Below are 23301 nucleotides of genomic sequence, written 5' to 3'. Positions count from 1 at the left end.
TTTATACTGTTTTATTGTTGTAAAAAGGAAAACCTTTGTATTGTTTTGTTTGGCCAAAAAAATTTGAATAAAATATATATATTTTTAAAAGTACTACTCCCACTCGCCTGGATAAATGCCATCAGAACCACAATCATAATACTTGGTCAGAGCCTCCCACTGGGCTCAGAATCAACCCTTCCATATCAGCAAACTGTCCCTGCAGTATGTACAGTTGTACAAGATGTACAACAGTGTTTTATATGGAAAAACAGGCAGTGGAAATTGCATGTATATATTACATAAGGACAGCGTGTATAGCCCATTATAATGTTCCATTTGGAAAATATAATATTCTTTAGCTTATGAAGAGATATGCTTCAGTAAATGTGTTGGTATATATTTTCAGAAGAAATAAACAGTTACAGGAATATTACGGCGATCCTGAGGATCAAATGAGTTGGCCTAAAACTTAAACTATTCAATTGCATGACTATGATTCATTCACAGTAAAACACCTTAATTAATACAATCAGCACACAAGATTACTTAGAATTTATAGATTTCAAAAATGCTTTCTGCAATTAAACATATCAGTTAATATTAAAGGAAACGTGCATGACGATTTTGTATATTTGATATTGTTAACACATGCTGCCAAAGTTTCCGCTGTTAAAACTGGGTATGGAAGATGCAACAACCATGGATAGTTTTAGCTTTTTTCCAACATGACAATGAGACTTGCCAAAAAAGATTTTTTTCCAACATAGTGAGAAACTCAGTTTTCACCTGTACCATGTTCCAGTGCCTTTTCATGCTGATGTTATGCAATCATAGAATTTACAGTGCAGAAGGAGGCCATTCAGCCCATCGAGTCTGCACCGGCTCTTGGAAAGAGCACCCTACCGAAGCCCACACCTCCACCCTGTCCCCATAACCCAGTAACCCCACCCAACCCTAAGGGCAATTTTGGACACTAAGGGCAATTTATCATGGCCAGTCCACCTAACCTGCACATGTTTGGACTGTGGGAGAAAACCAGAGCACCCGGAGGAAACCCACGCACACACGGGGAGGATGTGCAGACTCCGCACAGACAGTGACCCAAACCGGGAATCGAACCTGGGACCCTGGAGCTGTGAAGCAATTGTGCTAACCACCATGCTACCGTGCTGCCCAATGCAGCTACCAGAACAAGTGCTGGATTAAAATTTGGGGTAACCCAGCAATGGTTTGTGAAATTTGCTTCCATTGAAAATGCACATTTTCAAAGGAGTTTTGTGACTGGATTACATAAAACTGATTATATGTGTTAGCTTCATGATTTTTTTAACTCGACGACAAAAGGGATTTTTAATATTCAGGAAGAGAACAGTTACAACAATCAATATAATAATACCGATACATTTTCAAAGAGCAAACACTTCCTCCGACTGTTGAAAAGGTAAACATGTTAGTTGAAATTTCAAATAAATAAGTTTAAGGGGGAGAAGCTGAAACTGAATTAAAGGAAAAGCGCAAGGTAAAAAGAATGGTCATTAACAAACACATTTACACTAACTGAGAATATTAATTGCCCCAAAATAAAGAGAATTGAAGAAGAAGGTAGATTTCAGATCTACGCAAAGACAATGGCCTGGATTTTCATTCTAGAGGAGGGTAATGGGAGTCATTAAAATCCCCAGCTCAGCTGGCCCACCTTGGGAGGAAGTGCCCACAAAGGCATTCCTTAGGGCAGGTTGCAGCTGGAATCAGGCCGATCAACCCATGAACAGTTGCAGAGGCAGCCATAGAGACTTCCAGGTGGTGAAGTGAGCTGCTTAGAAGGCCTCTCAGGCCATGGGACTTGGTCTCAGTTAAAATAAAAACACAAGGGTCCTCCAGCCTTCAGCCACCAAGCCCCATTCACGTCATCTCATGCTCGCATCCACCAGGTCCCCGCATGGCCCCTAAGGTGCGCTCTGCCCTTTCATCCACCTCATCTAGCCGCTCATTCCCCCTGTGCCAAGCTATGGCACTTCCATGACCATAGGTTCTCAAAAGTGTACAGTGGGGGGGGGGGATCAATGAACCCCAAAAGGTATAGTGGGATAATAAAAGAGCCAATCATCCAGGCGCTTGAAGCTTCAAAACCCTCAAACCTTTGAAACCAACTTGTGTCAAAAAACATGGTGAAACTAACTGCAGAGGTCAGAAATCCTGAGCTGTCAATGTTTCCTCTGGGGCGTAGGTTTTTGTATATTCTAGTAGGAGCCTGAACAGTTGAGTGGTAGGACTGAATTAGATGATCATGGGTTCAAGCCCCATTTCAGAAACAAACACTTGGGAATGGCTTTGATACCGATGGGGGGGATTCAGGAAATTTCCACGACTCCGCAGACAGTGTCCCCATTAGACCCAAATTTTGCTTCAGAGGAGGCGGGATGGGAAGTAGAGCCAAGTCTGTTGAACCCAGCCATGGGAGCAGCAGCTGCCAAAGCAGGTTGGTTGAAAGGCCTGCCGTGGTTCTCTTGGAATTCGTCCCAGTTGTTCAGAAGCCTAGACCCTCTAGTCTTCCTCCCCCTCTCACCCCCATGCCTACTCAGGCTTCCTAGTCACCCCATGTCCCTTTAAACTGTCGAACTGTGAATTTAAGGACTTCCCGCTGAGGTAATTGTAGCTTTTGAAACTCAGTCAAGCATTCATTCTGACATAATAACCCTTGGGAAAAGTCAACAAAAACCGCTATTGAAACTGCATGACCATATGGGGCGAAATTCTCCCCAAACGGTGCGATGTCCGCCGACTGGCGCCCAAAACGGCGCCAATCAGACGGGCATCGCGCCACCCCAAAGGTGCGGAATGCTCCGCATCTTTGGGGGCCGAGCCCCAACATTGAGGGGCTAGGCCGGCGCTGGAGGGATTTCCGCCCCGCCAGCTGGCGGAAACGGCCTTTGTTGCCCCGCCAGCTGGCGCGGAAATGACATGTCGGGGCGGCGCATGCGCGGGAGCGTCAGCGGCCGCTGACAGTTTCCCGCGCATGCGCATGCGCAGTGGAGAGAGTCTCTTCCGCCTCCGCCATGGTGGAGACCGTTGCGGAGGCGGAAGGGAAAGAGTGCCCCCACGGCACAGGCCCGCCCGCGGATCGGTGGGCCCCGATCACGGGCCAGGCCACTGTGGGGGCACCCCCCCAGGGTCTGATCGCCCCGTGCCCCCCCCAGGACCCCAGAGCCCGCCCACGCCGCCTTGTCCCGCCGGTAAGAAAGGTACTTTAATTTACGCCGGCGGGACAGGCAATTTATCGGCGGGACTTCGGCCCATTCGGGCCGGAGAATCGAGCGAGGGGGCCCGCCAACCGGCGCGAATACCGAATATCCGGTGCCGGAGACTTCAGCAACCGGCGGGGGCGGGATTCACGGCAGCTCCCGGCGATTCTCCGACCCGGCGGGGGGTCGGAGAATGACGCCCGTGGAATTTCTTTTTCCCCTTACGTGCGCCAGCTGCATGTTAATCAAAGCATTTTTAACTCTCACTGACCATTTGAAACGAATCAGGTTTAAAGGGTGGATGTTGGATCTTGACATTAAAGACCTGGGGCGAAATTCTCCGGTATCGGCGCGATGACCGCCGACCGGCGCCAAAAACGGCGCAAATCAGTCGGGCATCGCGTCGCCATCTTGGGGGACCGAGCCCTAACGTTGAGGGGCTAGGCCCGCGCCGGACTGATTTCCGCCCCGACAGCTGGCGGAAGTGCCCCGCCAGCTGCCGTGGAAATGACATTGCCGGGCGGCGCCTGCGCGGGAGCGTTAGTGGCCGCTCACGGCACCCCGCGCATGCGCAGTGGAGGGAGTCTCTTCCGCCTCCGCCATGGTGGAGACCGTGGCGAAGGCGGAAGGAAAAGAGTGCCCCCACGGCACAGGCCCGCCCGCAGATCCGTGGTCTCTCATCAGCTTCCCATCCAGCAGGCGAAACCCCCGTCGCTCCAACAAGATTCCTCCCATAGTTTCCTTGCCAGCTATAAATATAATTTGACGCAGAATAAAGCTCCCTCTCCTTTAGTATAACCCAATGTCAGAGAGCATTTGTGTCCCAGCATTGTGACATTTCCACTCATTATCCTTCAGCTAAATCTGGGAGAGATGAATGAACCCAATATCAGCTTGTGCCTAATCGTGGGTGTGTTTTTATTACTCTGGAGCAGACTGCAACAGACACAGAGCTGACACCGATCAAGAATTATTTCACTTCCCTTCTAATGGGCAAAATAGTGTGCCCCATTTTCAAAGTCAAATTCCAGAAGTGATGGAATCATTCTCTGGTTCACCCTTCTACAATCGAAGGTTTTGCTGTTTTGTCAGAAAAATATATATATTTTTTTACACACCTGTTGGGCGGAGTTTGTCTCTGCATGAGCAATAAATTGTTTGATATTTAATATCACATCTTCAAAAAAAGAATAGTCAAGGTGGAAAATAGCAGAAAAATTGGGGAAAACAAAACAAAGGAAGAAATAGGGTTCTCAAAAATATAACCGTTACACAGATTATATGCAATGCCTGTGCTTCAAAATACATTTTTATTGCAAGATATGAAAACTTATTTTCAGCTGATGAGGCATCCTCAAATTGGTTTCACCTTCCATTGCCTTTGCACCTTGAACCTTATACCAAACACTAACACCCTGACATTTTTCTGTGATAAGTACACCACTGCCTGATGTGCCAAGATGAAAACCAACAAGATGAAAACCCTGAAAAAGAAAATGTCCGAAGTCTTCCAACTGCCATTTTTAAAAAGGTGAGATTGCCTGTAGCTCAACATTTTACTACTCCTGTCAAGTACTATTCGCATAAAGCACCAACTCAGAAGTACATTCTCCCCTTCAATTCAGGATGGTACAGGACTATCTTGAAGGGAATTAAAATCTTACCCACATTTTTTAATGCTGATCATAGCAATTTAAAATTGCCATTTGGTAAGATGATTATTTAATATCAGGCATATTTCAATATGAAATTCTATAAGTAGGGTTATTCAAGTTGTTATTATTTTGGATGGCCACTATGACCTCATACATATTTCCCCCAATGAATTGTAACCTGGCTATTCAGAACATTTATTCACAGCAGTTTCTTCCCTCCATCTACCTCAGTGATTTAGTTAGGCAAGGTGACAAACTACATAGGAACATAGAAAACAGGAGCAGGAGGAGGCCATTCGGCCCTTCAAACCTGCTCCGCAAAAAATTATGATCCTGACTGATCATCCAACTCAATAGCCTGATCCCAACTTCCCCCTCCCATATCCTTTGATCCCCTTCACCCCAAGTGCTGTAACTAACTGCTTCTTGAAAACATACACAGGGCGATTCTCGGCCGGCATGATTCTCCATTTCCACCGGCAGCGCACCCACACACCTGCGGCTTTCCCGGTGGCGTGGGGTGGCCACAATGGGAAATCCCATTGGAAGGTGCCTGGAATGGAGAATCCCGCTTTCGGCAAAGGCCCGCTGCCGAGGACACTGCGGCTGCTGGACCGGAGAATCCTGCAAACCATGTTTTGGCCTCAACTACTTTCTGTAGTAACGAATTCCACAACCTGCCCATTCTCTGGGTGAAGAAATTTCTCCTCATCTGTCTTAAACTGTCTACCCTGTATCTTCAGACTGTGACCCCTGGTTCTGGACATCAGCACCATCGGGAACATCCCTCTTGCATCTACCTTCTCTAGTCCTGTCAGTATTTTGTAGGTTTCTGTGAGATCTCCACCACCACCCCTCATTCTGCTGAACTCCAACGAATACAATCCTAACCGACTCAATTTCTCCTCAAGTCAATCTTGCCATCCCAGGAATCAGTCTGGTAAACCTTCTATGCACTCCCTCGAGAGCAAGAGCATCCTTCCTCAGATAAGGAAACCAAAACTGCACACAATATTCTAGGTGTGGCCTCACCAACTCCCTGTTTAATTGCAGCAAGACATCCCTGCTCCTGCATAACATTTTCCTTCTTTACTGCCTGTTGCACCTGCATGCTTACCTTCAGTGACTGATGGAGGAGGGCACCCAGGTTTTGTTGCTCATTTTCCTCTCTCAATTCATAGTCATTCAGATAATAATCTGCCTTCCCGTTTTTGCTACCAAAGTGGATAACCTCACATTTATCCAAATTATTTTGCACCCTCCATTCAGTTGCCGACTCACTCAACTTGTCCAAATCACACTGAAGCATCTCTGCATCCTCCTCACAGCTCACCCTCCCACCCAGCTTTAGGACATTTGCAAATTTGGAGATATTGCATACACTACCCCTAATCCCATGCGCTTTAATTTTATACGCTAATTCTTGTGGGAGACTTTGTCGAAAGCTTTCTGAAAATAAACCACATCCACTGGCTCTTCCTCGTCAACTCTACCAGTTACATCCTCAATAACTCTGCAAGCCTGACGTGATTAATACTAAACAACAAGAATGCTTTGATTTTCAGTCCACCTAACAATAAACTGGTTCCACTTAGTTCACTGCAATTCACTTGGCTATGGTATCTGTTCTAATACTGAACCAAAGACTGGTACAAAAAATGTGTAACGAGTTAGTCTGTGTTGCTTTCGAAGCAGGATGTTTCTTTGAAAGCTTTTTATATTAGATTTCTCCCTAAGGTTACCTACCAGAAATTATAGTATAACAGACGCAACAGAAATCACAATGGTCCAGTATGACGACATTTTAGATAATGCACATTACTGGCATTTCATATCCTTGATTTTATAATTTCTGAAATTGGGTACAAACAGTATGATGCCAAAAATACATTAGTGAAAAAGTATTTTGTTAAGATTGACTTTTATTTGGTGACCTGCAAATAACTTCAACCTTTGATATACCAGGATAAATTAACATTTGTAACTGTAACAATGATAAACTGGTATGAATGAGGAAAGTCTACGTTTTGCAGGTTGCTTCTAAGTGGATTTGTTAAAATTATTTCCTTGAAGGAGATTAAATTGTAGTTTATCAACGGATAAATTGTCAAATAGCGCACTTCATGATAATAAATATTTTCTGCAAAGAGACAGTGAATAAAAGACAGAACTGTCCATTCACATCTCAAAATCAAGCGCTAATTAAATGCTATTAGATGGGAGCACTGGTTATGAACAATCTGGTAGAACTTCTAATGTTCCGAACTACAACTTTCTAGATATTTTGTATTTGGTTTGTTGTCTAATCTTAACACTGACTGGTGGTGATTTAACCTGAAGGTCAGCACACCTCAGGCAATGTTGAGGAGGCGGGGCCTTCATGAACAACCTCAGCCGGTACGGGAATTAAACCGGTGATGTTGGCCTTGCTCTGCATCACGCACCAGCTGTCTAGCCAACGGAGCTAAACCAGATAAGAGTACTGGTACCAGAAGCACATTTTCCTGAGATGAATGTAATACTCACATACAAAAAATGATTTGCTCATGTTTTCTGCAGTCTCAACCTCCTCCTTTAAATGCTGCCTGTGTGTTCCTGGTAGGATTTACATCAACACAGGGATCAAAATGTCTGGAATTTCCAGGGCAGGAACAAAATAGAGTAAATAAGCACCTGCACTTCCTGTTGGAGACCAAGTTTGAAATTCTGTTTAGCTTTGCACTGTGATGAAGCAGGAGATGGCCAATGCCCAGGAACTGGGAGGACAGTTTCTTAAGCTAAATACTTCATTGGGGTCTGGCAGTAAAGTTAAAATGAAATGAGAAGGAATAAGTAACTTTCCCACCCATAAAAAAAATGAGCAATGTTGTAATGCCAGGGAACCACGAGAAAAGAAAATAGGCTGATTCTCAGCAAAAACATCAGTCTGAACGGTTTTAAACTTTATTTTCAACTTATTGGGCCAGATGTTAAACTAACATTGTGATTTGACCATTACAGCAACTGCCCCTTTTTAATTTCATTGAGACTCAGGTGTTTTTTCTCCCTCCCCCCAATTACGTCCCAAGTTCGAAAATGCTCACCTGTTAAAATCCCAGTTGATGTTATAACTGGACGGGAATATTCAGTTTTTAATAAAACGTGGAGAGTCACAGGATTGCTAATTAGTTTTAACAATATGCAAAAAACATTAAATAAACATGAAAAAAAAAAGGATTCTATAATACGCTTTTACTCCCCCCCCCCCCCCCCCCCCCTAGTTTAACAATTACACACTGTTTTTAGGATCAACATGGATTACAAAGTACATCTTAATCTACAAATGGTCTCATTAACACAAAGTCCCTTTTAAGCAGGCAAGACTGTGGGAAAGTATACTCTCCTCAGAATCCCACCAGACGATTTTCATGTGAGAGTTTCCAAACTCCACTCCCAAAGCCACACTTTAAAATCTTCTCTCAAAAGTATGCTTTCCCTTAGTTGTTCGCATTCCAAAATCCAGACCATGTTTTCCAAATAACACTTTTAAACAAAGCTTCCACTCCACATTTAGCATTGAATCCAGACCAGGATTTTACACCACCCCTTTTAAGTTTCCTTTGTCTTCACTGCTTTCACACAAACTCCGAGATCCAGCCATCTATTTACATAGTTATTTCAAATCACTTCCACAGGGTAAAATCTCACAAACCTGAAAATCACTCCAGATGTCTTTCTGGCATCTCAGCCTTCAGCTGTTCTGCCATTGTGCACGGTTCTCTGTTCTACCTTTAACCTCATGCTTCTTGGAAATATCTCAAGTTTCCTTAACTAGCTGCTCTTCAGATCTTTTCACTTGCTTTCTTAACCATTACTTCATGGTATGGCTTTTCTTTTGGCAAAGCTGAGAGAGATGGTTCCTGTCTAGCCTTCTAAACCAACTACTTGTGTGGTAAGAGCTGCTTTCCCTGTCACTACCTATCTCAAACTGCAATCAAATTAGTTAAACAAAGGGCAGCATGGTGGTGCCATTGATAGCACTACTGCCTCATGGTGCCGAGGTCCCAGTTTCGATCCAGGCTCTGGGTCACTGTCTGTGTGGAGTTTGGACATTCTCACCGTGTTCACCCCCACAACCCAAAGATGTGCAGGGTAGGTGAATTGGCCACACTAAATTGCCCCTTAATTGGAAAAAATTAATTGGGTACTCTAAAATTAAAAAAAAAATTAGTTAAACTAAAATTTAAAAACGTCTCCATCTTACAAGGTTCCAGTTGCGAGGCAAGGCCCGCATACCTGCGAGGGCCTATTTATTCTGCACACCATAGCTCTCTCTAAGCACAATAGAAACACAGTTTGAACTTAACCAACCTCCACACATGATTGTCCAGCACGTATCTAACCACACAAACGCTAAATTAAATCCACTTAAAACTATACCTTGGGCGGGATTCTCCGACCCCCTGCCGGGTCGGAGAATTACCGGGAGCGGGCGTGAATCCCGCCCCCGCCGGCCGCCAAATTCTCCGGCACCAGATATTCGGCGGTCGACGGGACCCCCCCCCGGCAATTCTCCAGCCCGCGATGGGCCGAAGTCCCGCTGCTGTCATGCCAGTCCCGCCGGCGTGAATCAAACCACCTACCTTCCCGGTGGGACTGGCGGCGCGGGCGGGCTCCGGGGTCCTGGGGGGAGCGCGGGGCGATCTGGCCCCGGGGGGTGCCCGCACGGTGCCTGGCCCGTGATCGGAGCCCACCGATCCGTGGGTGCGCCTGTGCCGTGGGGGCACTCTTTTCCCTCCGCCTCGGCCACAGCCTCCGTGATGGCCGACGCGAAAGAGACACCCCCCCTGCGCATACGCAGGGATGATGTCAGCGGCCGCTGACGCTCCCGCGCATGCGTGGACTTCCGCCGCCCAGCGAAGTCCTTTCGGCCCCGGCTGACGTGGCACCAAGGGCTTCCACGCCAGCTGGTGGAGCGGAAACTACTCCGGCGGGGGCCTAACCCCTCAAGGTGAGGGCTTGGCCCCTAAAGTTGCGGACCCGCACCTTTGGGGCGGCCCGACGCCGGAGTGGTTCGCGCCACTCCATCCCGCCGGGAACCCCCGCCCCGCCGGGTAGGGGAGAACCCCGTCCCTTATTTCTAATGTTTAACAATACAAATATAAGTTTGCATGGGTCTCACGCCCCACAACCCAAAGATGTGCATGGTAGGTGGATTGGTCCCGCTAAATTGCCCCTTAATTAGAAGAAAAAATGAACTGGGTACTCTAAATTTTTTTTTTTTTTTTTTTTTAAATGCAAATAAATCCCTTAAAACTACTTTGTTTTCCTAACACACAAATTCATGTTTTTGCGCAACTTTGAAAAGCACATATCTGTGACCTTTTTAACCAACAGGGCAACAAATCTAGACAGCAAGGATATAGAAATATGCCTCAAACATGCTCTGAATTAATATATAGGTTCAGAGCACTGACTCGCACAAGCCTCTTGTGGTACCCTTTGTAGCCCCATCAGAAAACCCAGGATAAGCACAAATCAGTACAAGAGAAGTGCGGGGTTAAATTGAGGGTTTTCTGTAATCTCAACCCCTCTTCCCTGCCCTCCTTCCCCCCCCCTCCCCCTCCCCCTCCCAAAACCACTTCAACCAGCATCTGCAGCACACTTACACAGGAGCAGAATTAAATCTTCTAAATGCCTTTTCAGCGGTTATCGAGAGTGCAAGTGCCTGTTAAAAACTCCTTTGGACGAGGGTACCACGCTGTTCTTCCACTATGTTTATGACTTGTTGACTCCCAGCTTTGATAATTTTGTAACCAGCCAGCTGCAATTTTGCCATTAGTTTGTTAATTTTAATCAAATCATAAGATATAGGAGCAGAATTAATGCCATTTGGCTCATCGAGTCTGCTCTGCCATTCAATTATGGCTGATCTTATCCCGACCTTAAATCCACCATCCTAGGGCGGCACGGTGGCACAGTGGTTAGCATTGCTGCCTACGGCGCTGAGGACACGGGTTCGAATCCTGGCCCTGACTCACTGTCCGTGTGGAGTTTGCACATTCTCTCCGTGTCTGCGTGGGTTTCACCCCCACAACCCAAAGATGTGCAGGGTAGGTGGATTGGCCACGCTAAATTGTCCCTTAATTGAAAAAAAAAATAATTGGGTACTCTAAATTTTTTTTTTTTTAAATCCACCATCCTGCCCTTTCTCCATAACCCTTCACCCATTACTAATTAAAAATCTGTCTAACCCGTCCTTAAATTTACTCACTGTCCCAGCATCCATCGCACTCTGGGGTAGCAAATTGCACAGATTTACAATCCTTTGGGAGAAGTAGTTTATCCTCAACTCTTAAATTTCCTCCCGCTTATCCTAAGGCTATGACCTCTTATTCAGGAATGTAATAATGTTATTATGTTGTTATGCCATAGCTTCGCCACGACCAGTCTTCCAACACCAAACCCTTTATTAAAGTGTTGAAAAAGGCCACTTCTGTGGCTTAAAGCATTCAGCTCCAAGCCCGGGGACTTATGGGGTATCAGCCCGGGTTGGAGTTTCACAGTAATTTCATTGCAGTGTTAGTGTAAGCCTACTTGTGACAATGATAAATATTATTATTATTAGCAGCGAGTTTTAAGCTCCCGCTGTACATTTCCTATTGGGCGAGCTACTGCCAGCTTCAAATTCCATGGAGCCCATAGGGGCATTTATTGCTGATCCCCAGTGTCCTTCATGGCCACCATAACATGTTACATCTCCAGCTAGTTGCCAGAAAGACATATGCAATAAGCACACAACCATTATTGAGCAACTAAAAAAAAGAACCAAGTTAAATGCAATTTGTTAAAATAGTTGGTGGGTTGGCAACCAATAAAAATATTTAGATTACAAGCTAAATATCAGTTCGGTGAGACAAACAAAGTGCTCTCACCTTTGGCACAATACCCCAGCAGCATACGGAATATAGGCCGCCATTATCAGCAGTCCAAGGTGGAGACACTGGACAATCACAATGGTGTTAGAATATTACAATTCAAACCGCATGGATTAACTCCAGCTCAGACTAAAGAGATCGGACATCTTATTTTTCCTCCGCCTACTGGAAAACCCCAAAGCAATACAGTTGTTTTAACCCACAACACAATGCCATCCATAATTGGAATCAAAAATGTGAATGTCTACATCAAAACTGGCTGATGTGGGAACATTTATATTCTGAGATGGAGCTAAAGTGAATTTATAAAAGAACTATGTGACACAGAGTGCAAAAGATAGCCAACTCCTTTCCAAAACGCAGGTATATCTTGCTTTCATGGATTCAACGTCTTCCAGAAAACAAATTTGACACAGAAAAAGGAAATAATATGAGGATCATGAGTAAAGCAAAGTCAGTTAACTCCATTTCTAAACTTCACAATAGAAAATTCATGACTGCAATTAAAATGAGGAACAGCTGGATTTTGTTGCTTTCCTCCCATGTGGTTTCCCTAGGGGTGGTATCATGGTTAGCACTGCTGCCTCACAGCTATAGGGATCCGGGTTCGATTTCAGCCTCGAGACAGTGTGTGGAGTTTGCACATTCTTCCCGTGTCTGCGTGGGTTTCCTCTGGGCGCTCCGGTTTCCTCCCACAGTCCAAAGATGTGAAAGTTAGGTGGATTGGCCATGCTAAATTGCCCCTAGGTGGGATTGTGAGTGGGTTGGGGGGGGGGGGGGGGGGGGGGGGACTGTTTCAGAGAATTGGTGCAGATTTGATGGGCCGAATGGATTCTATAATTCCAAACAAAATATTAAAATGATACATAAATCAGTCTGTGTGTAAATCTGTTTTCAATGCTGTGTAACACGACGACCAATGTTTACTTACGGGTTTATAAAATCAATGTCTTTGCTTTTCTCTTTGGAGTTTGGCACATGGCATGCACCAGGACAGACTTGTTTAATTACATCGTCCAAGAACACAACCGTAGGCTGTGGTGTTTTAGCTTTTTCCTACTTTCTGACATTAATCCTATAAATGTTAATATTATTGGATCACAGTTCCTATTACTGTTTTATTAGAGATCCTGGTTTTGCATAGTATGCCAGAATCAAGTTTTCTTTCTGGGAAAGAACAGCTGAAAAAAACCAATTGATATAATTACTTGCACAAAGGATTTGAAATCATCATCTGACAAAGTAACGTTTGTTGTCATTATATGGCAGACATTGGGCCAAATTGCAGAAAGTTATATATAAAAACTCAATTGCTAGGCCACCACAAAAGTAAACATGTAGGGCTGTTCTGCTCATATGTTAAATGTCATGCAATTTCTTTAAACCACCTCCATCAAGTTTTTCAGTCAAACAGGATGTCGGTTCTTTCGTCTATCCCCATCAGTAAATGGAGGAAGAGATCAGAGGTTTTTTTTGAGTTTTCATTTGCTCCGCACAAGCTTGAAAATAGTTTCAGCAAAGTCAGAGGGAAAAATAAATATTTCTTTTTGAAATTTGCTGTTCAACTGGAAGTCCCCACTGCAATTTATTTGAGCTGGATATAATTATTGCATGTTGGTCACTTGGAAAAGATATTCAAATCCTTTTTGGGGTCTATTCAGAGAAAGCTGGATTTACAAAATATCCCGCGTACACAGGAGCTACTACTTAGGTTGATAGTAAAATGTGTAAAATAGATTATTTAAAATTTCAGTTTGAATGTACATCTTTATATACCCAGATCATGGGGAACAGCTTAGGCCGACTGCTTCAGAATGCCCATACAGACAAATTAAAATCAAGAACTATCTGGCATTAGGGAGCTATATAGTTATACAGTGAATTGCTGAAACCGGCCAATACCCGAATTCATTTACAATATAATCCAAAACAAAGTAACAGTCCTATTATGAAATTACTGTCCATTTATGGAGGCAATCTGGAGGCTGCTTTTTCACTAAGTAATGCACAAGAAGCAATGGAAAGCATCCAACAGATCCATAGAAACTGCTGCCTCCAGTCATAAAGCACTTTAACTTGGTCTGTACTCTCAGCTGAATCCCTTAATGATCTGTTTTAAACTACTGATTCCAGTTCAGCTACAGGAAACAGACTTTAGATTGTAATCGTTTGATGAAGTACAGGCTCAGCTTGTGGTCATCATCTGGACCCATAACTGACTGTACAATTCATCAAATGCTTCTGGTGCTGAGACTGAATTCTATGTAGCCGACACTGAAGTGGCTGGTTTCTCCCCATTTTCATCAACACAGTTTTATGGTAATCAAAACCACTTTAGAAAAGCTTCCCCTGGTACAGCACAGTGATGGGATTGCAATCTCCATCATGTGTTCCCAATCTTGGAGACTCCAATCAGGCGAAGGAATGGAATGGAGGCCAGGTGATTTTTTTTCCCCCCCCAAAGGCAGAGGTAGAGAATTTTAAAAATGTAACCCACGGCTGCGGTTGTAAATCTTACCATCGCAAAGAATCGCTTTCTTAATAAGGAATCACTCATTTAAGACACAGATTTCCCCCCCCCCCCCCACCACCCACCACCCCCCCACCCCCCCACCCCCACCGCTCAGAGTCGTGAGCTCCTGAATCTCTCTTCCTCAAAAGGCAGTGGAATATGAATCTTTGGATATTTTTGTGGCTGAACTAGATAGATTCTTGATTAACAAGGAGGAGAAATATTATCGGATGTAGGCAGGAATGTGGGACTGAGGTTACGATCAGATCAGCCATGATCGTATTGAATGGCTGATCAGGCTCGAGGGACCAGCGGCGTCCTCCTGATCTCAATTTGTATGCAATCACAGCATTGGCAGAGGTACGAGGGCAGCTTTTCCGCCCACATGCGTGGTTCTGGATAATGTATGCTCCAGGAAAAACTGGACGTGCAAAAGAAAAAAAAAACAAATTCAGGTGCCAGACCCTGGAAAGTCCTTTGAGGATTTTGCCCGTCTGTTATTAGATTGCGGTACTTGCGGACTAATAGCACAGTACTTCGGTTTGCACACCAATAACAAACATTTCCTGCAAAGATAGCAATTTTCTATGAGGCATTTGACAGTGTTTTTCAGTGGGTAGGTTGTAGGGTCCTTGCAATGTATCAATATTTGCAAGGTGTAATTCCCCCCCACCCTCAACACAGGAAAGTTTGAAAATTCATGAACAGATGTACAATATGAAATTGTGCAGCCCCACTGCTCTTGGCCAGATTGAGCCTTCCACTATCAGTGTTTCCCTTCCGTAGGCAGGCTCTTACTGAACAAAAAGAAATAATTTTTGAATGCATGATTATTAATAAAGAATATAGTACATGATTAGGGTATATTCATAAACGAGAGTGGGAATTTACTGCTGTCTGATTTTAAACTGGAGTAGAGACTTGATACTAAAAAAAAGCAAACCTGTGCAGTTATGTAATTTATTATAGATTTACCTATACGCTGCACAATTTCACTGAGTTTGTCCTTTCACAAATAGGCAACAGGCACACCATGTAATTATTTCCACAACATTATGTCCCATTAATTGCAAACATATGTGCTGGACATCATGTTATAAGCCGAGTCGGCATATGTTGTGCTAAAAATTGACATATATAAAATAATGGGTGGCACACTGGCACAGTAGTTAGCATTGTTGCTTCACAGCTCCAGGGTCCCAGGTTCGATTCCTGCTTGGGTCACTGTCTGGAGTCTGCACATTCTCCCCGCGTCTGCATGGGTTTCCTCCGGGTGCTCCGGTTTCCCCCCATAACTCCCGAAAGACGTGCTGTTAGGTAATTTGGACATTCTGAATTCTCCCTCAGTGTAATCGAACAGGCGCAGGAATGTGGCGACTAGGGGCTTTTCACAGTAACTTCATTGCAATGTTTATGTAAGCTTACTTGTGACAATAATATAGATTAACGATTATTAAAAATGATTAAAGATTAATCCTGACTAGTTTTGCTTGAAACATTATCAGATAGGTAACAGAAACAAAACAGTTCAAGTTAAATTAACTCAGAAATAATAAGTCCCTGTCAATAGAAGACAAATAATCTCATGCCCATTTCTAGACATCAGTATAACTTGCATTTTTGAGACACCCTTAACACTTATCACAAGACTAATCAATGGAAATAAATCATTGGCATCACCTGCAGTGCTTTTTACAGTCAACCTATATGTCAGTAAAAAGAGAAATGTTACCTAATGGAAGAATTTTTTTGTTGGGTGTATGACACCTATGATGTGAAGTATGTACTCAGCCATTCTGATGTACATACAGCTCCTGCAGCCTAAATGTGTTGGCTCTAAAATATTTGTTGAACTTTTTTTTTTTAAACAAAGCAGGATACCTGAATCAAGAAAAGTAACTGAATTATTGATAAATGTTGACGGAAATTAATAAAATATATGATCCAAATGTACAAAACTCTGGTCACAACATATTTCTAACATGACACACTGTGACTACAGTCTCACAGTGAGTCAAGAATATATCAGAGTCATTAAAAAAAGCTCTGCCCAAACAAGGTGGACAAATAAATCGGTCTGAAGGGAGGATCTGAACACACTTTTTTTTGTGGGGGGGAGGAATTAAAGTCTCAAGATTGCTGGTCAACATAATGGACAAGTACCATAAAAGGTTAAAGCTACAGGTTCCCATTTCTCACGTAAGCCTCGTCAGTCTTTGCGAAGTATTTAAAATTACCAAGCAATGTTCTGCACTGCCTTGAGGGTGGGAATCAAATAACATCTGGAGGTCGGGACTCAGTTTGCGTTCTAATTTGACATGACAGGACAGGCTGTGTTTTGGAGACACTGTACCTTCAGAACTTCCCTTTCTGACTTCTGGCTGCATTTACTTGGGGCAGCATTCGATGTAGCAAAGCACTCGAATCCAATGCACTCGCGTTGAATCGCACCCCGGAACAGTGTTCAGGGGAGAAGTGCGGAAAGATGCTTTTCACTTACCCACATCTGAATAGCAGAAAGCTTGCTGCGGATGGGCCGGGGCACAGCTACACGCCTCGGCAAACTGTTCCACCCTCAGAGCCAGAAGCAGAAACAACGTTGCCACCAAACTCCTGACTGTAGCACTCATTTTAAATCTCACAAAGAAAATAAAAGCTCCTCCAGCAAGGATCACCCCGGAGAACGTCTCTGCGGGAGCTTTGTGCTGCCTCGGGCGAACACACGGCAAGTTTAGTTGGGCGGGGATCACGAAACGGGGAAATAAATTGACAAAAATTACATGCAGTGAACTGGTGCCGTTGTCTCTCTCTCTCTCTCTCTGCTTGTCTCTCCTGGGTGTGTTTTTGCTCTGCCCTCTCTGAGCTCAGCCCCATTTAATGGCTGGAGCGCTTCCTTCTGAACCCGCCTCTCCCAGCCAACCGCCCAGTCACAGCAAGAGCCAGTGTTAATGGCCCAGTCCCAAAAACGCCTGTTGTTTTCTTCATTGCTTGGGCAATTCCACACATTTTTCAGTTTAATGAGCTCCGAATTTGTCTGGAGTGCACTGTTGTGGTCCAGTTCATTTAAAAAAAAATTAATATGGACTGGTAATAAACATCAAGAAAATGCAGAGATCTGACCTGATCTTCTGTCAGACATTGGCAGTACTCATTATTAAACTGATATTAATCATACACACGTTTCGGCTGAAAGGATTCCTGTTAAGAGTAGATTCTAGAAGCTTCTATTTTTTTTGATTTGGCCACTTTTGTGTCTGTGAAGCAGGGATCCTACACGAACTGCTTTTCTACAAAAACAAAACTCTCCAAGAGTTTCTAGTTTTGCATCTCGATCATTTTATACTTGCTCCTTAACGATCGCTGTAAATGGGAATACAAATAGTTTGGGAAGCAAATCCTTTCCACACGCCAAAGTATACGGGCAAAATCCGCCGCCTTCACAATGCTGAATTGATTGATGATTTCACTGTCTCTGTGCAATGCAGTACTTCAGTTCCAGTGCTTCGTTGATTACAAAGCGCCATGTGATGTTATTCCCAGAAGACAAATTGGTTGACTATATAAAGATGTCTAGGACCATCCTAGTAAAAAAAAACTCAGCTCAAATCATCCTTTTCTCTTCAGAATAAAATGGAAAAAGGGCCATGTTTATTTACAAATTATATGGAGACATGGCATAGTTGGATTGGATTGGATTGGATTTGTTTATTGTCACGTGTACCGAGATACAGTGAAAAGTATTTTTCTGGGAGCAGCTCAACAGATCATTAAGTACATGGGAAGAAAAGGGAAGAAAAGAAAATACATAATAGGGCAACGCAAGACATACAATATAACTACATAAGCACCGGCATCGGATGAAGCATACAGGGTGTAGTGTTAATCAGGTCAGTCCATAAGAGGGTCATTTAGGAGTCTGGTAACAGCGGGGAAGAAGCTGTTTTTGAGTCTGTTCGTGCGTGTTCTCAGACTTCTGTACCTCCTGCCCGATGGAACAAGTTGGAAGAGTGAGTCAGCCGGGTGGGAGGGGTCTTTGATTATGCTGCCCGCTTTCCCCAGGCAGCGAGAGGTGTAAATGGAGTCAATGGATGGGAGGCAGGTTCGTGTGATGGACTGGGCGGTGTTCACGACTCTCTGAAGTTTCTTGCGGTCCTGGGCCGAGCAGTTGCCATACCAGGCTGTGATGCAGCCAGATCAATTGTACTCGCTGTGCTAGCATACACAGATGATAGGGGAAAATAATACACAGGGAATGAGGTTGTCGGGCGTCACGGTGGCACAGTGGTTAGCACTGCTGCCCTCACGGCGCCAAGGACCCAGGTTCGATCCCAGGCCCAGACTACTGTCCGTGTGGAGTATGCACATTCTCACCCCCACAGCAGCCCAAAGATAAGAACATAAGAACTAGGAGCAGGAGTAGGCCATCTGGTCCCTCAAGCCTGCTCCGCCATTAAATGAGATCATGGCTGATCTTTTTGTGGACTCAGCTCCACTTACCCACCCACTCACCATAACCCTTAAATTCTTCATTGTTCAAAAATCTATCTTATCTTTGTCTTCAAAATATTCAACGAGGCAGCCTCAACTGCTTCACTGAGCACGGAAGTCCACAGATCCACACCCTTTGGGTAAAGATGTTCCTCCTCAACTCAGTCCTAAATCTGCTCCCTCTTATTTTGAGACTATGTCTCCTAGTTCTACTTTCACCCGTCAGTGGAAACAACCTCCCTGCTTCTATTTTATCTATTTCCTTCATAATTTTATATGTTTCTATAAGATCTCCCCTCATTCTTCTAAAATCCAATGAGTATAGTCCCAGTCTACTCAGCATCTCCTCATAAGCCAATCTTCTCAACTCCAGAATCAACCTAGTGAATCTCCTCTGCACCCCGTCTAGTGACAGTACATCATTTCTCAAGTAAGGAGACCAAAACTGTACACAGTACTCCAGATATGGCTTCCCCAGCATGCTATACAGCTGCAACATAACTTCCTTGTTTTTAAACTCCATCCCTCTGGCAATGAAGGGCAAAATTCTATTTGCCGCCTTAATTACCTGTTGCACCTGCAAACCAACTTTTTGTGATTCATGCACAAGGACTCCCAGGTCCCTCTGCATGGCAGCATGCTGCAATTTTTTACCATTTAAATAATAGTCTATTTTACTGTTATTCCTACCAAAACGGATGACCTCACATTTACCAGCATTGTACTCCATCTGCCAGACCCTTGTCCACTCACTTAAATTATCTATATCCCTCTGCAGACTTTCAATGTCCTCTGCGCATTTTGCTCTACGACTCATCTTAGTGTCACCTGTGAACGTTCACACATTACACTTGATCCAAATCCTCTATGTAAATTGTAAACAATTGTGGTCCCAACACTGATCCCTGAGACACATCACTATCCACTGATTCCAACCAGAAAATCACCCATTTATCCCCACTCTTTGTTTTCTGTTAGTTAACTAATTCTCTATCCATGCTAATATATTTCCTGTAATGCCGTGCACCTTTATCTTATGCAGCAGCCTTTTGTGCGGCACCTTGTCGAATGCCTTCTGGAAATCCAGATACACCACATCCACCGGTTCCCCGTTGTTCGCCGCGCTCGTTATGTGCATTGGCCAAGCTAAATTCCCTCCTTAATTGGAATTTTTTTAAAAAAGGAATGAGTATTGATTCCATGGCATAAAATCTCCTGTGTGAAAAGTGCTTAAAAGAAATAATCCAGAATAAATCAGAATCTGGAATTTTCTTTTGGCGGAAGTCCTGAATGAGATTCCTACCCAAGCGGTAGAAGCTGAGGAACCTGGGTGCATATGTGCATAAATCATTACCGGTGGCAGGACAAGTTGAGAACATGGTTAATAAAGCATGTGGCATCCTGGGCTTTATAAATGGGGGCATAGAGTACAAAAGCAAAGGAGTTCAGCTTGGATAAAACATTGGTTCAACTTCAACTGGAGTTTTGTGTCCAGTTCTGGGTACCATACTTTATAAGGGATGTGAAGGCATTACAGACGGCACAGAAAAAAACGATGAGAATGATTTCAGGAATGAGGAACCTCAGTTATGTAGAAAGATTGGAGAGGTTGGGACTGAAATGAAATGAAAATCACTTATTGTCACAAGTAGGCTTCAAATGAAGTTACTGTGAAAAGCCCCTAGTCGCCACATTCCGGCGCCTGTTCGGGGAGGCTGTTACGGGAATTGAACCGTGCTGCTGGCCTGCCTTGGTCTGCTTTCAAAGCCAGCGAGTTAGCCCTGTGCTAAACAGCCCCACTGTTCTCCTTGGAGATGAGAAGACTGAGATGTGATTTGATAGAGATGTTCAAAATCATGAGGAGTCTGAGCAGAGTAGATGGGGAGAAACTGTTCCCATTGGGAGATGGATCGACAACTGGAGGACAGAGATTGAAGGTAGCTGGTAGAAGAAGCAATGGCGGCATGAGGAATTTTTCTTTCAAAGCAGCAAGTGGTTAAGGTCTGGAATGCACTGCCAGAGAGCAGGTTCAATCGAGGCATTCACGGGGAATTGGATTATTATCAGAAAAGGGAGAAAGTGCAGGGTTCCGGGGAGAAGTCGGGAGGTTGGCGTGAGGGTAATTGCTCCTTTAGAGGTCCAGCATGGACATAATGGGCCCGATGGCCTCCTTCAGCACCGTTACCACCTTTGATTTTATGGTTTTCAACATTTGCCTACTGGCAGCCAGTTTCAGCTTTTTAACCAGCTTTTTGGAAAATGCAGATGAAAGGCAGAGACTGCTGAACCCTCAAGGAAGGGAGTTTGAAGATTTTATCGGGAGTTATCTCTGAAGATCTGGGAAGGAAGTCAGATAGAATAATGAAACCCAATGAAGAGAGCTGGATTGAGTAATAGTGTGTTACCACTCCGTCCCATAAGTGTGCTCGACACTGAGAAGGGCAGTTTTCACCAACTTGAGGACTGACGATTTTCAGGTTTTATTTTTAAATCTAAGAAAGGGAGGAAAATCAGTGGAAAAGTGGACCTCAAAAAACAGGAAAATTTACAGAAGAACAATAAAAACGCAAGAGAACAAGCAAGGAACTTGAAAAGAAATTGTGAACAACATTATTGAAAACCTGCTGTTATTTACATGTCTGACAGACACTACTTTTAAGGGACTGACCCATCAGCATCGCCTTCAACCCTGAATGATAAGGTAAACCTGAAAATACTCTGGGCTCATAAATTGAGTACCTAAGCCCTGACGGGGACAGAAATTTGAACAAATGCCAGAAACAGTCTCCAACCATAGGGAATGCATTGGGAATTTCTGACGGAGCCTGTGTACAGAAAACAGTGACGATATGAAAATATCAGGGAAACCCAATAAATTTGAATGTTCTCTGCTTGCTGTATATTTTTAAAAACTGTTGGAAAATGTAAACTGCTTAAAGACAGGGACAATTTGGTTATGCCACCTGGACTGGTGCTTTTGATATGTTGATGAGGCAAGCAACACCGCAAACAGATATAGATCATAGAATGTACAGTGCAGAAGGAGGCCATTTGGCCCATCGAGTCTGCACAGCCCTTGGAAAGAGCACCCTACTTAAGCCCATGCCTCCACCCGAACCCTGTAACCCAGTAACACTAAAGGCAAATTAGCATGGCCAATCCACCTAACCTGCACCTCTTTGGACTGTGGGCGGAAACCGGAGCACCCGGAGAAAACCCACGCAGACACGGGGCGAATGTACAAACACCACACAGTCACCCAAGGTCTAGAATTGAACCCGGGTACCAGTCGCTGTGAGGCAGTAGTGCTAACCACTGTGCCACTGGGCCGCCCTAATGCAAGCTGGCAACAATGGGGAACATAACGTAAAGGGTTTGAATAATGGGTTAAATGTTAAAGGAGGAGAACTTTGCATTTACGCTCAGAAAGGTGAACTCACAAAATGAAGGTAAGTTTGACTTCTAAAGAGATTAGTTCAGGTAAGGGAATATCAAAAGGGAAAAACTGGATATCAAGAGATGATTAAAAGTACACAAGAGTAGCTGCTTCCTCAGCCACAACAGGAATAGCTGTTAACTCCCAGCAAGCCAGATCTTTGAAGAAAGCCTGTCCGAAGAAGCCAGTTGTTTGTTTCACCTCAGAAGCAAACCCCAAAGAGATATAACTGCATGGTGTGGTAACTACTATTGGATTTTTGCTGTAGTTTAAAAAAATCTGTAAGATGTTGGGGAACGCTCGGGAAAAATTAGCTCTGAAAATAGAGGTGTTTGGAATTGGGTAAAGTTAGAGATACTGTGATTAGCCTTTGTCTTAGTTAAAGGTACTTTGTTTACTTTATTGTTGTTTATCTTATTCCTTAATAAATCTTAATTTTATTTTAAATTATCCCAAAATTTGGGACATTATTCTCTGGATTTCAAACCTTTCCTCACATTATATCAAGTTGCAAAATACAGTTGATGGCAGTCCTTCTGGGATTTGGAATAACCCACCGTTTACCATCAGCTGTGTTCTTAACACCTGGGATGGGTGGATTTCTGTTCTCCCTAAATATGTGGTAATGATCAAATGTTGCAGTGACTGCAACTCGAATACAATAACTTGAGACCAGTAGTGGTCACTGAGAAATAAGAGAGACAGAGCAAAGGAAAACCACAAGGCTGACCCCAGGTCTCAGGGCTGACCTTTGAGGAAAGGCTGGAGAAATGTTTTTTTGACCTGGAATGGAGCCAGTTGATGCAGGAAGTGGAATTGCCCCAGAAATGAGCATTGTCCAATGTCAGGCGGTGAAAGCAGCGTTGGGCACACTGAGGCTAATGGAGGGTACTTCCGCTGAATTGTGGAAATGAACAGACACGGGTTTTATGTCATATCACTGAGGCTCTGTCTCTGAGTCACCCACCCCGCTGTGATCTCATTAAACTGGGCCGCCATATTTAATGGCCTCCCCTGGACAGACGTAGCTCTCCCCAAGGACCAAGTACCAGGAAGCTGCTCGGAACTC

General features: G+C 44.1%; 1 protein-coding gene across 1 annotated transcript in view; it reads right to left on the bottom strand.

The window, feature by feature from the left end:
* The window catches only part of timp2a (TIMP metallopeptidase inhibitor 2a), a 96886-nt gene extending 79728 nt beyond the window's left edge, over positions 1 to 17158 (bottom strand). The window contains exon 1 of the mRNA XM_072483569.1: positions 16809 to 17158. Within this exon, the coding sequence (XP_072339670.1) occupies positions 16809 to 16938 (130 nt within the window). The 5' untranslated portion in view covers positions 16939 to 17158. The remainder of the gene's footprint in view (positions 1 to 16808) is intronic.
* Between the last annotated feature and the right edge of the window lie 6143 nt (positions 17159 to 23301).

This window comes from Scyliorhinus torazame, chromosome 18 (genome assembly GCF_047496885.1).
Source record: "Scyliorhinus torazame isolate Kashiwa2021f chromosome 18, sScyTor2.1, whole genome shotgun sequence".
Taxonomy (NCBI): domain Eukaryota; kingdom Metazoa; phylum Chordata; class Chondrichthyes; order Carcharhiniformes; family Scyliorhinidae; genus Scyliorhinus; species Scyliorhinus torazame.
This window is presented reverse-complemented; position numbering and strand designations above follow the sequence as displayed.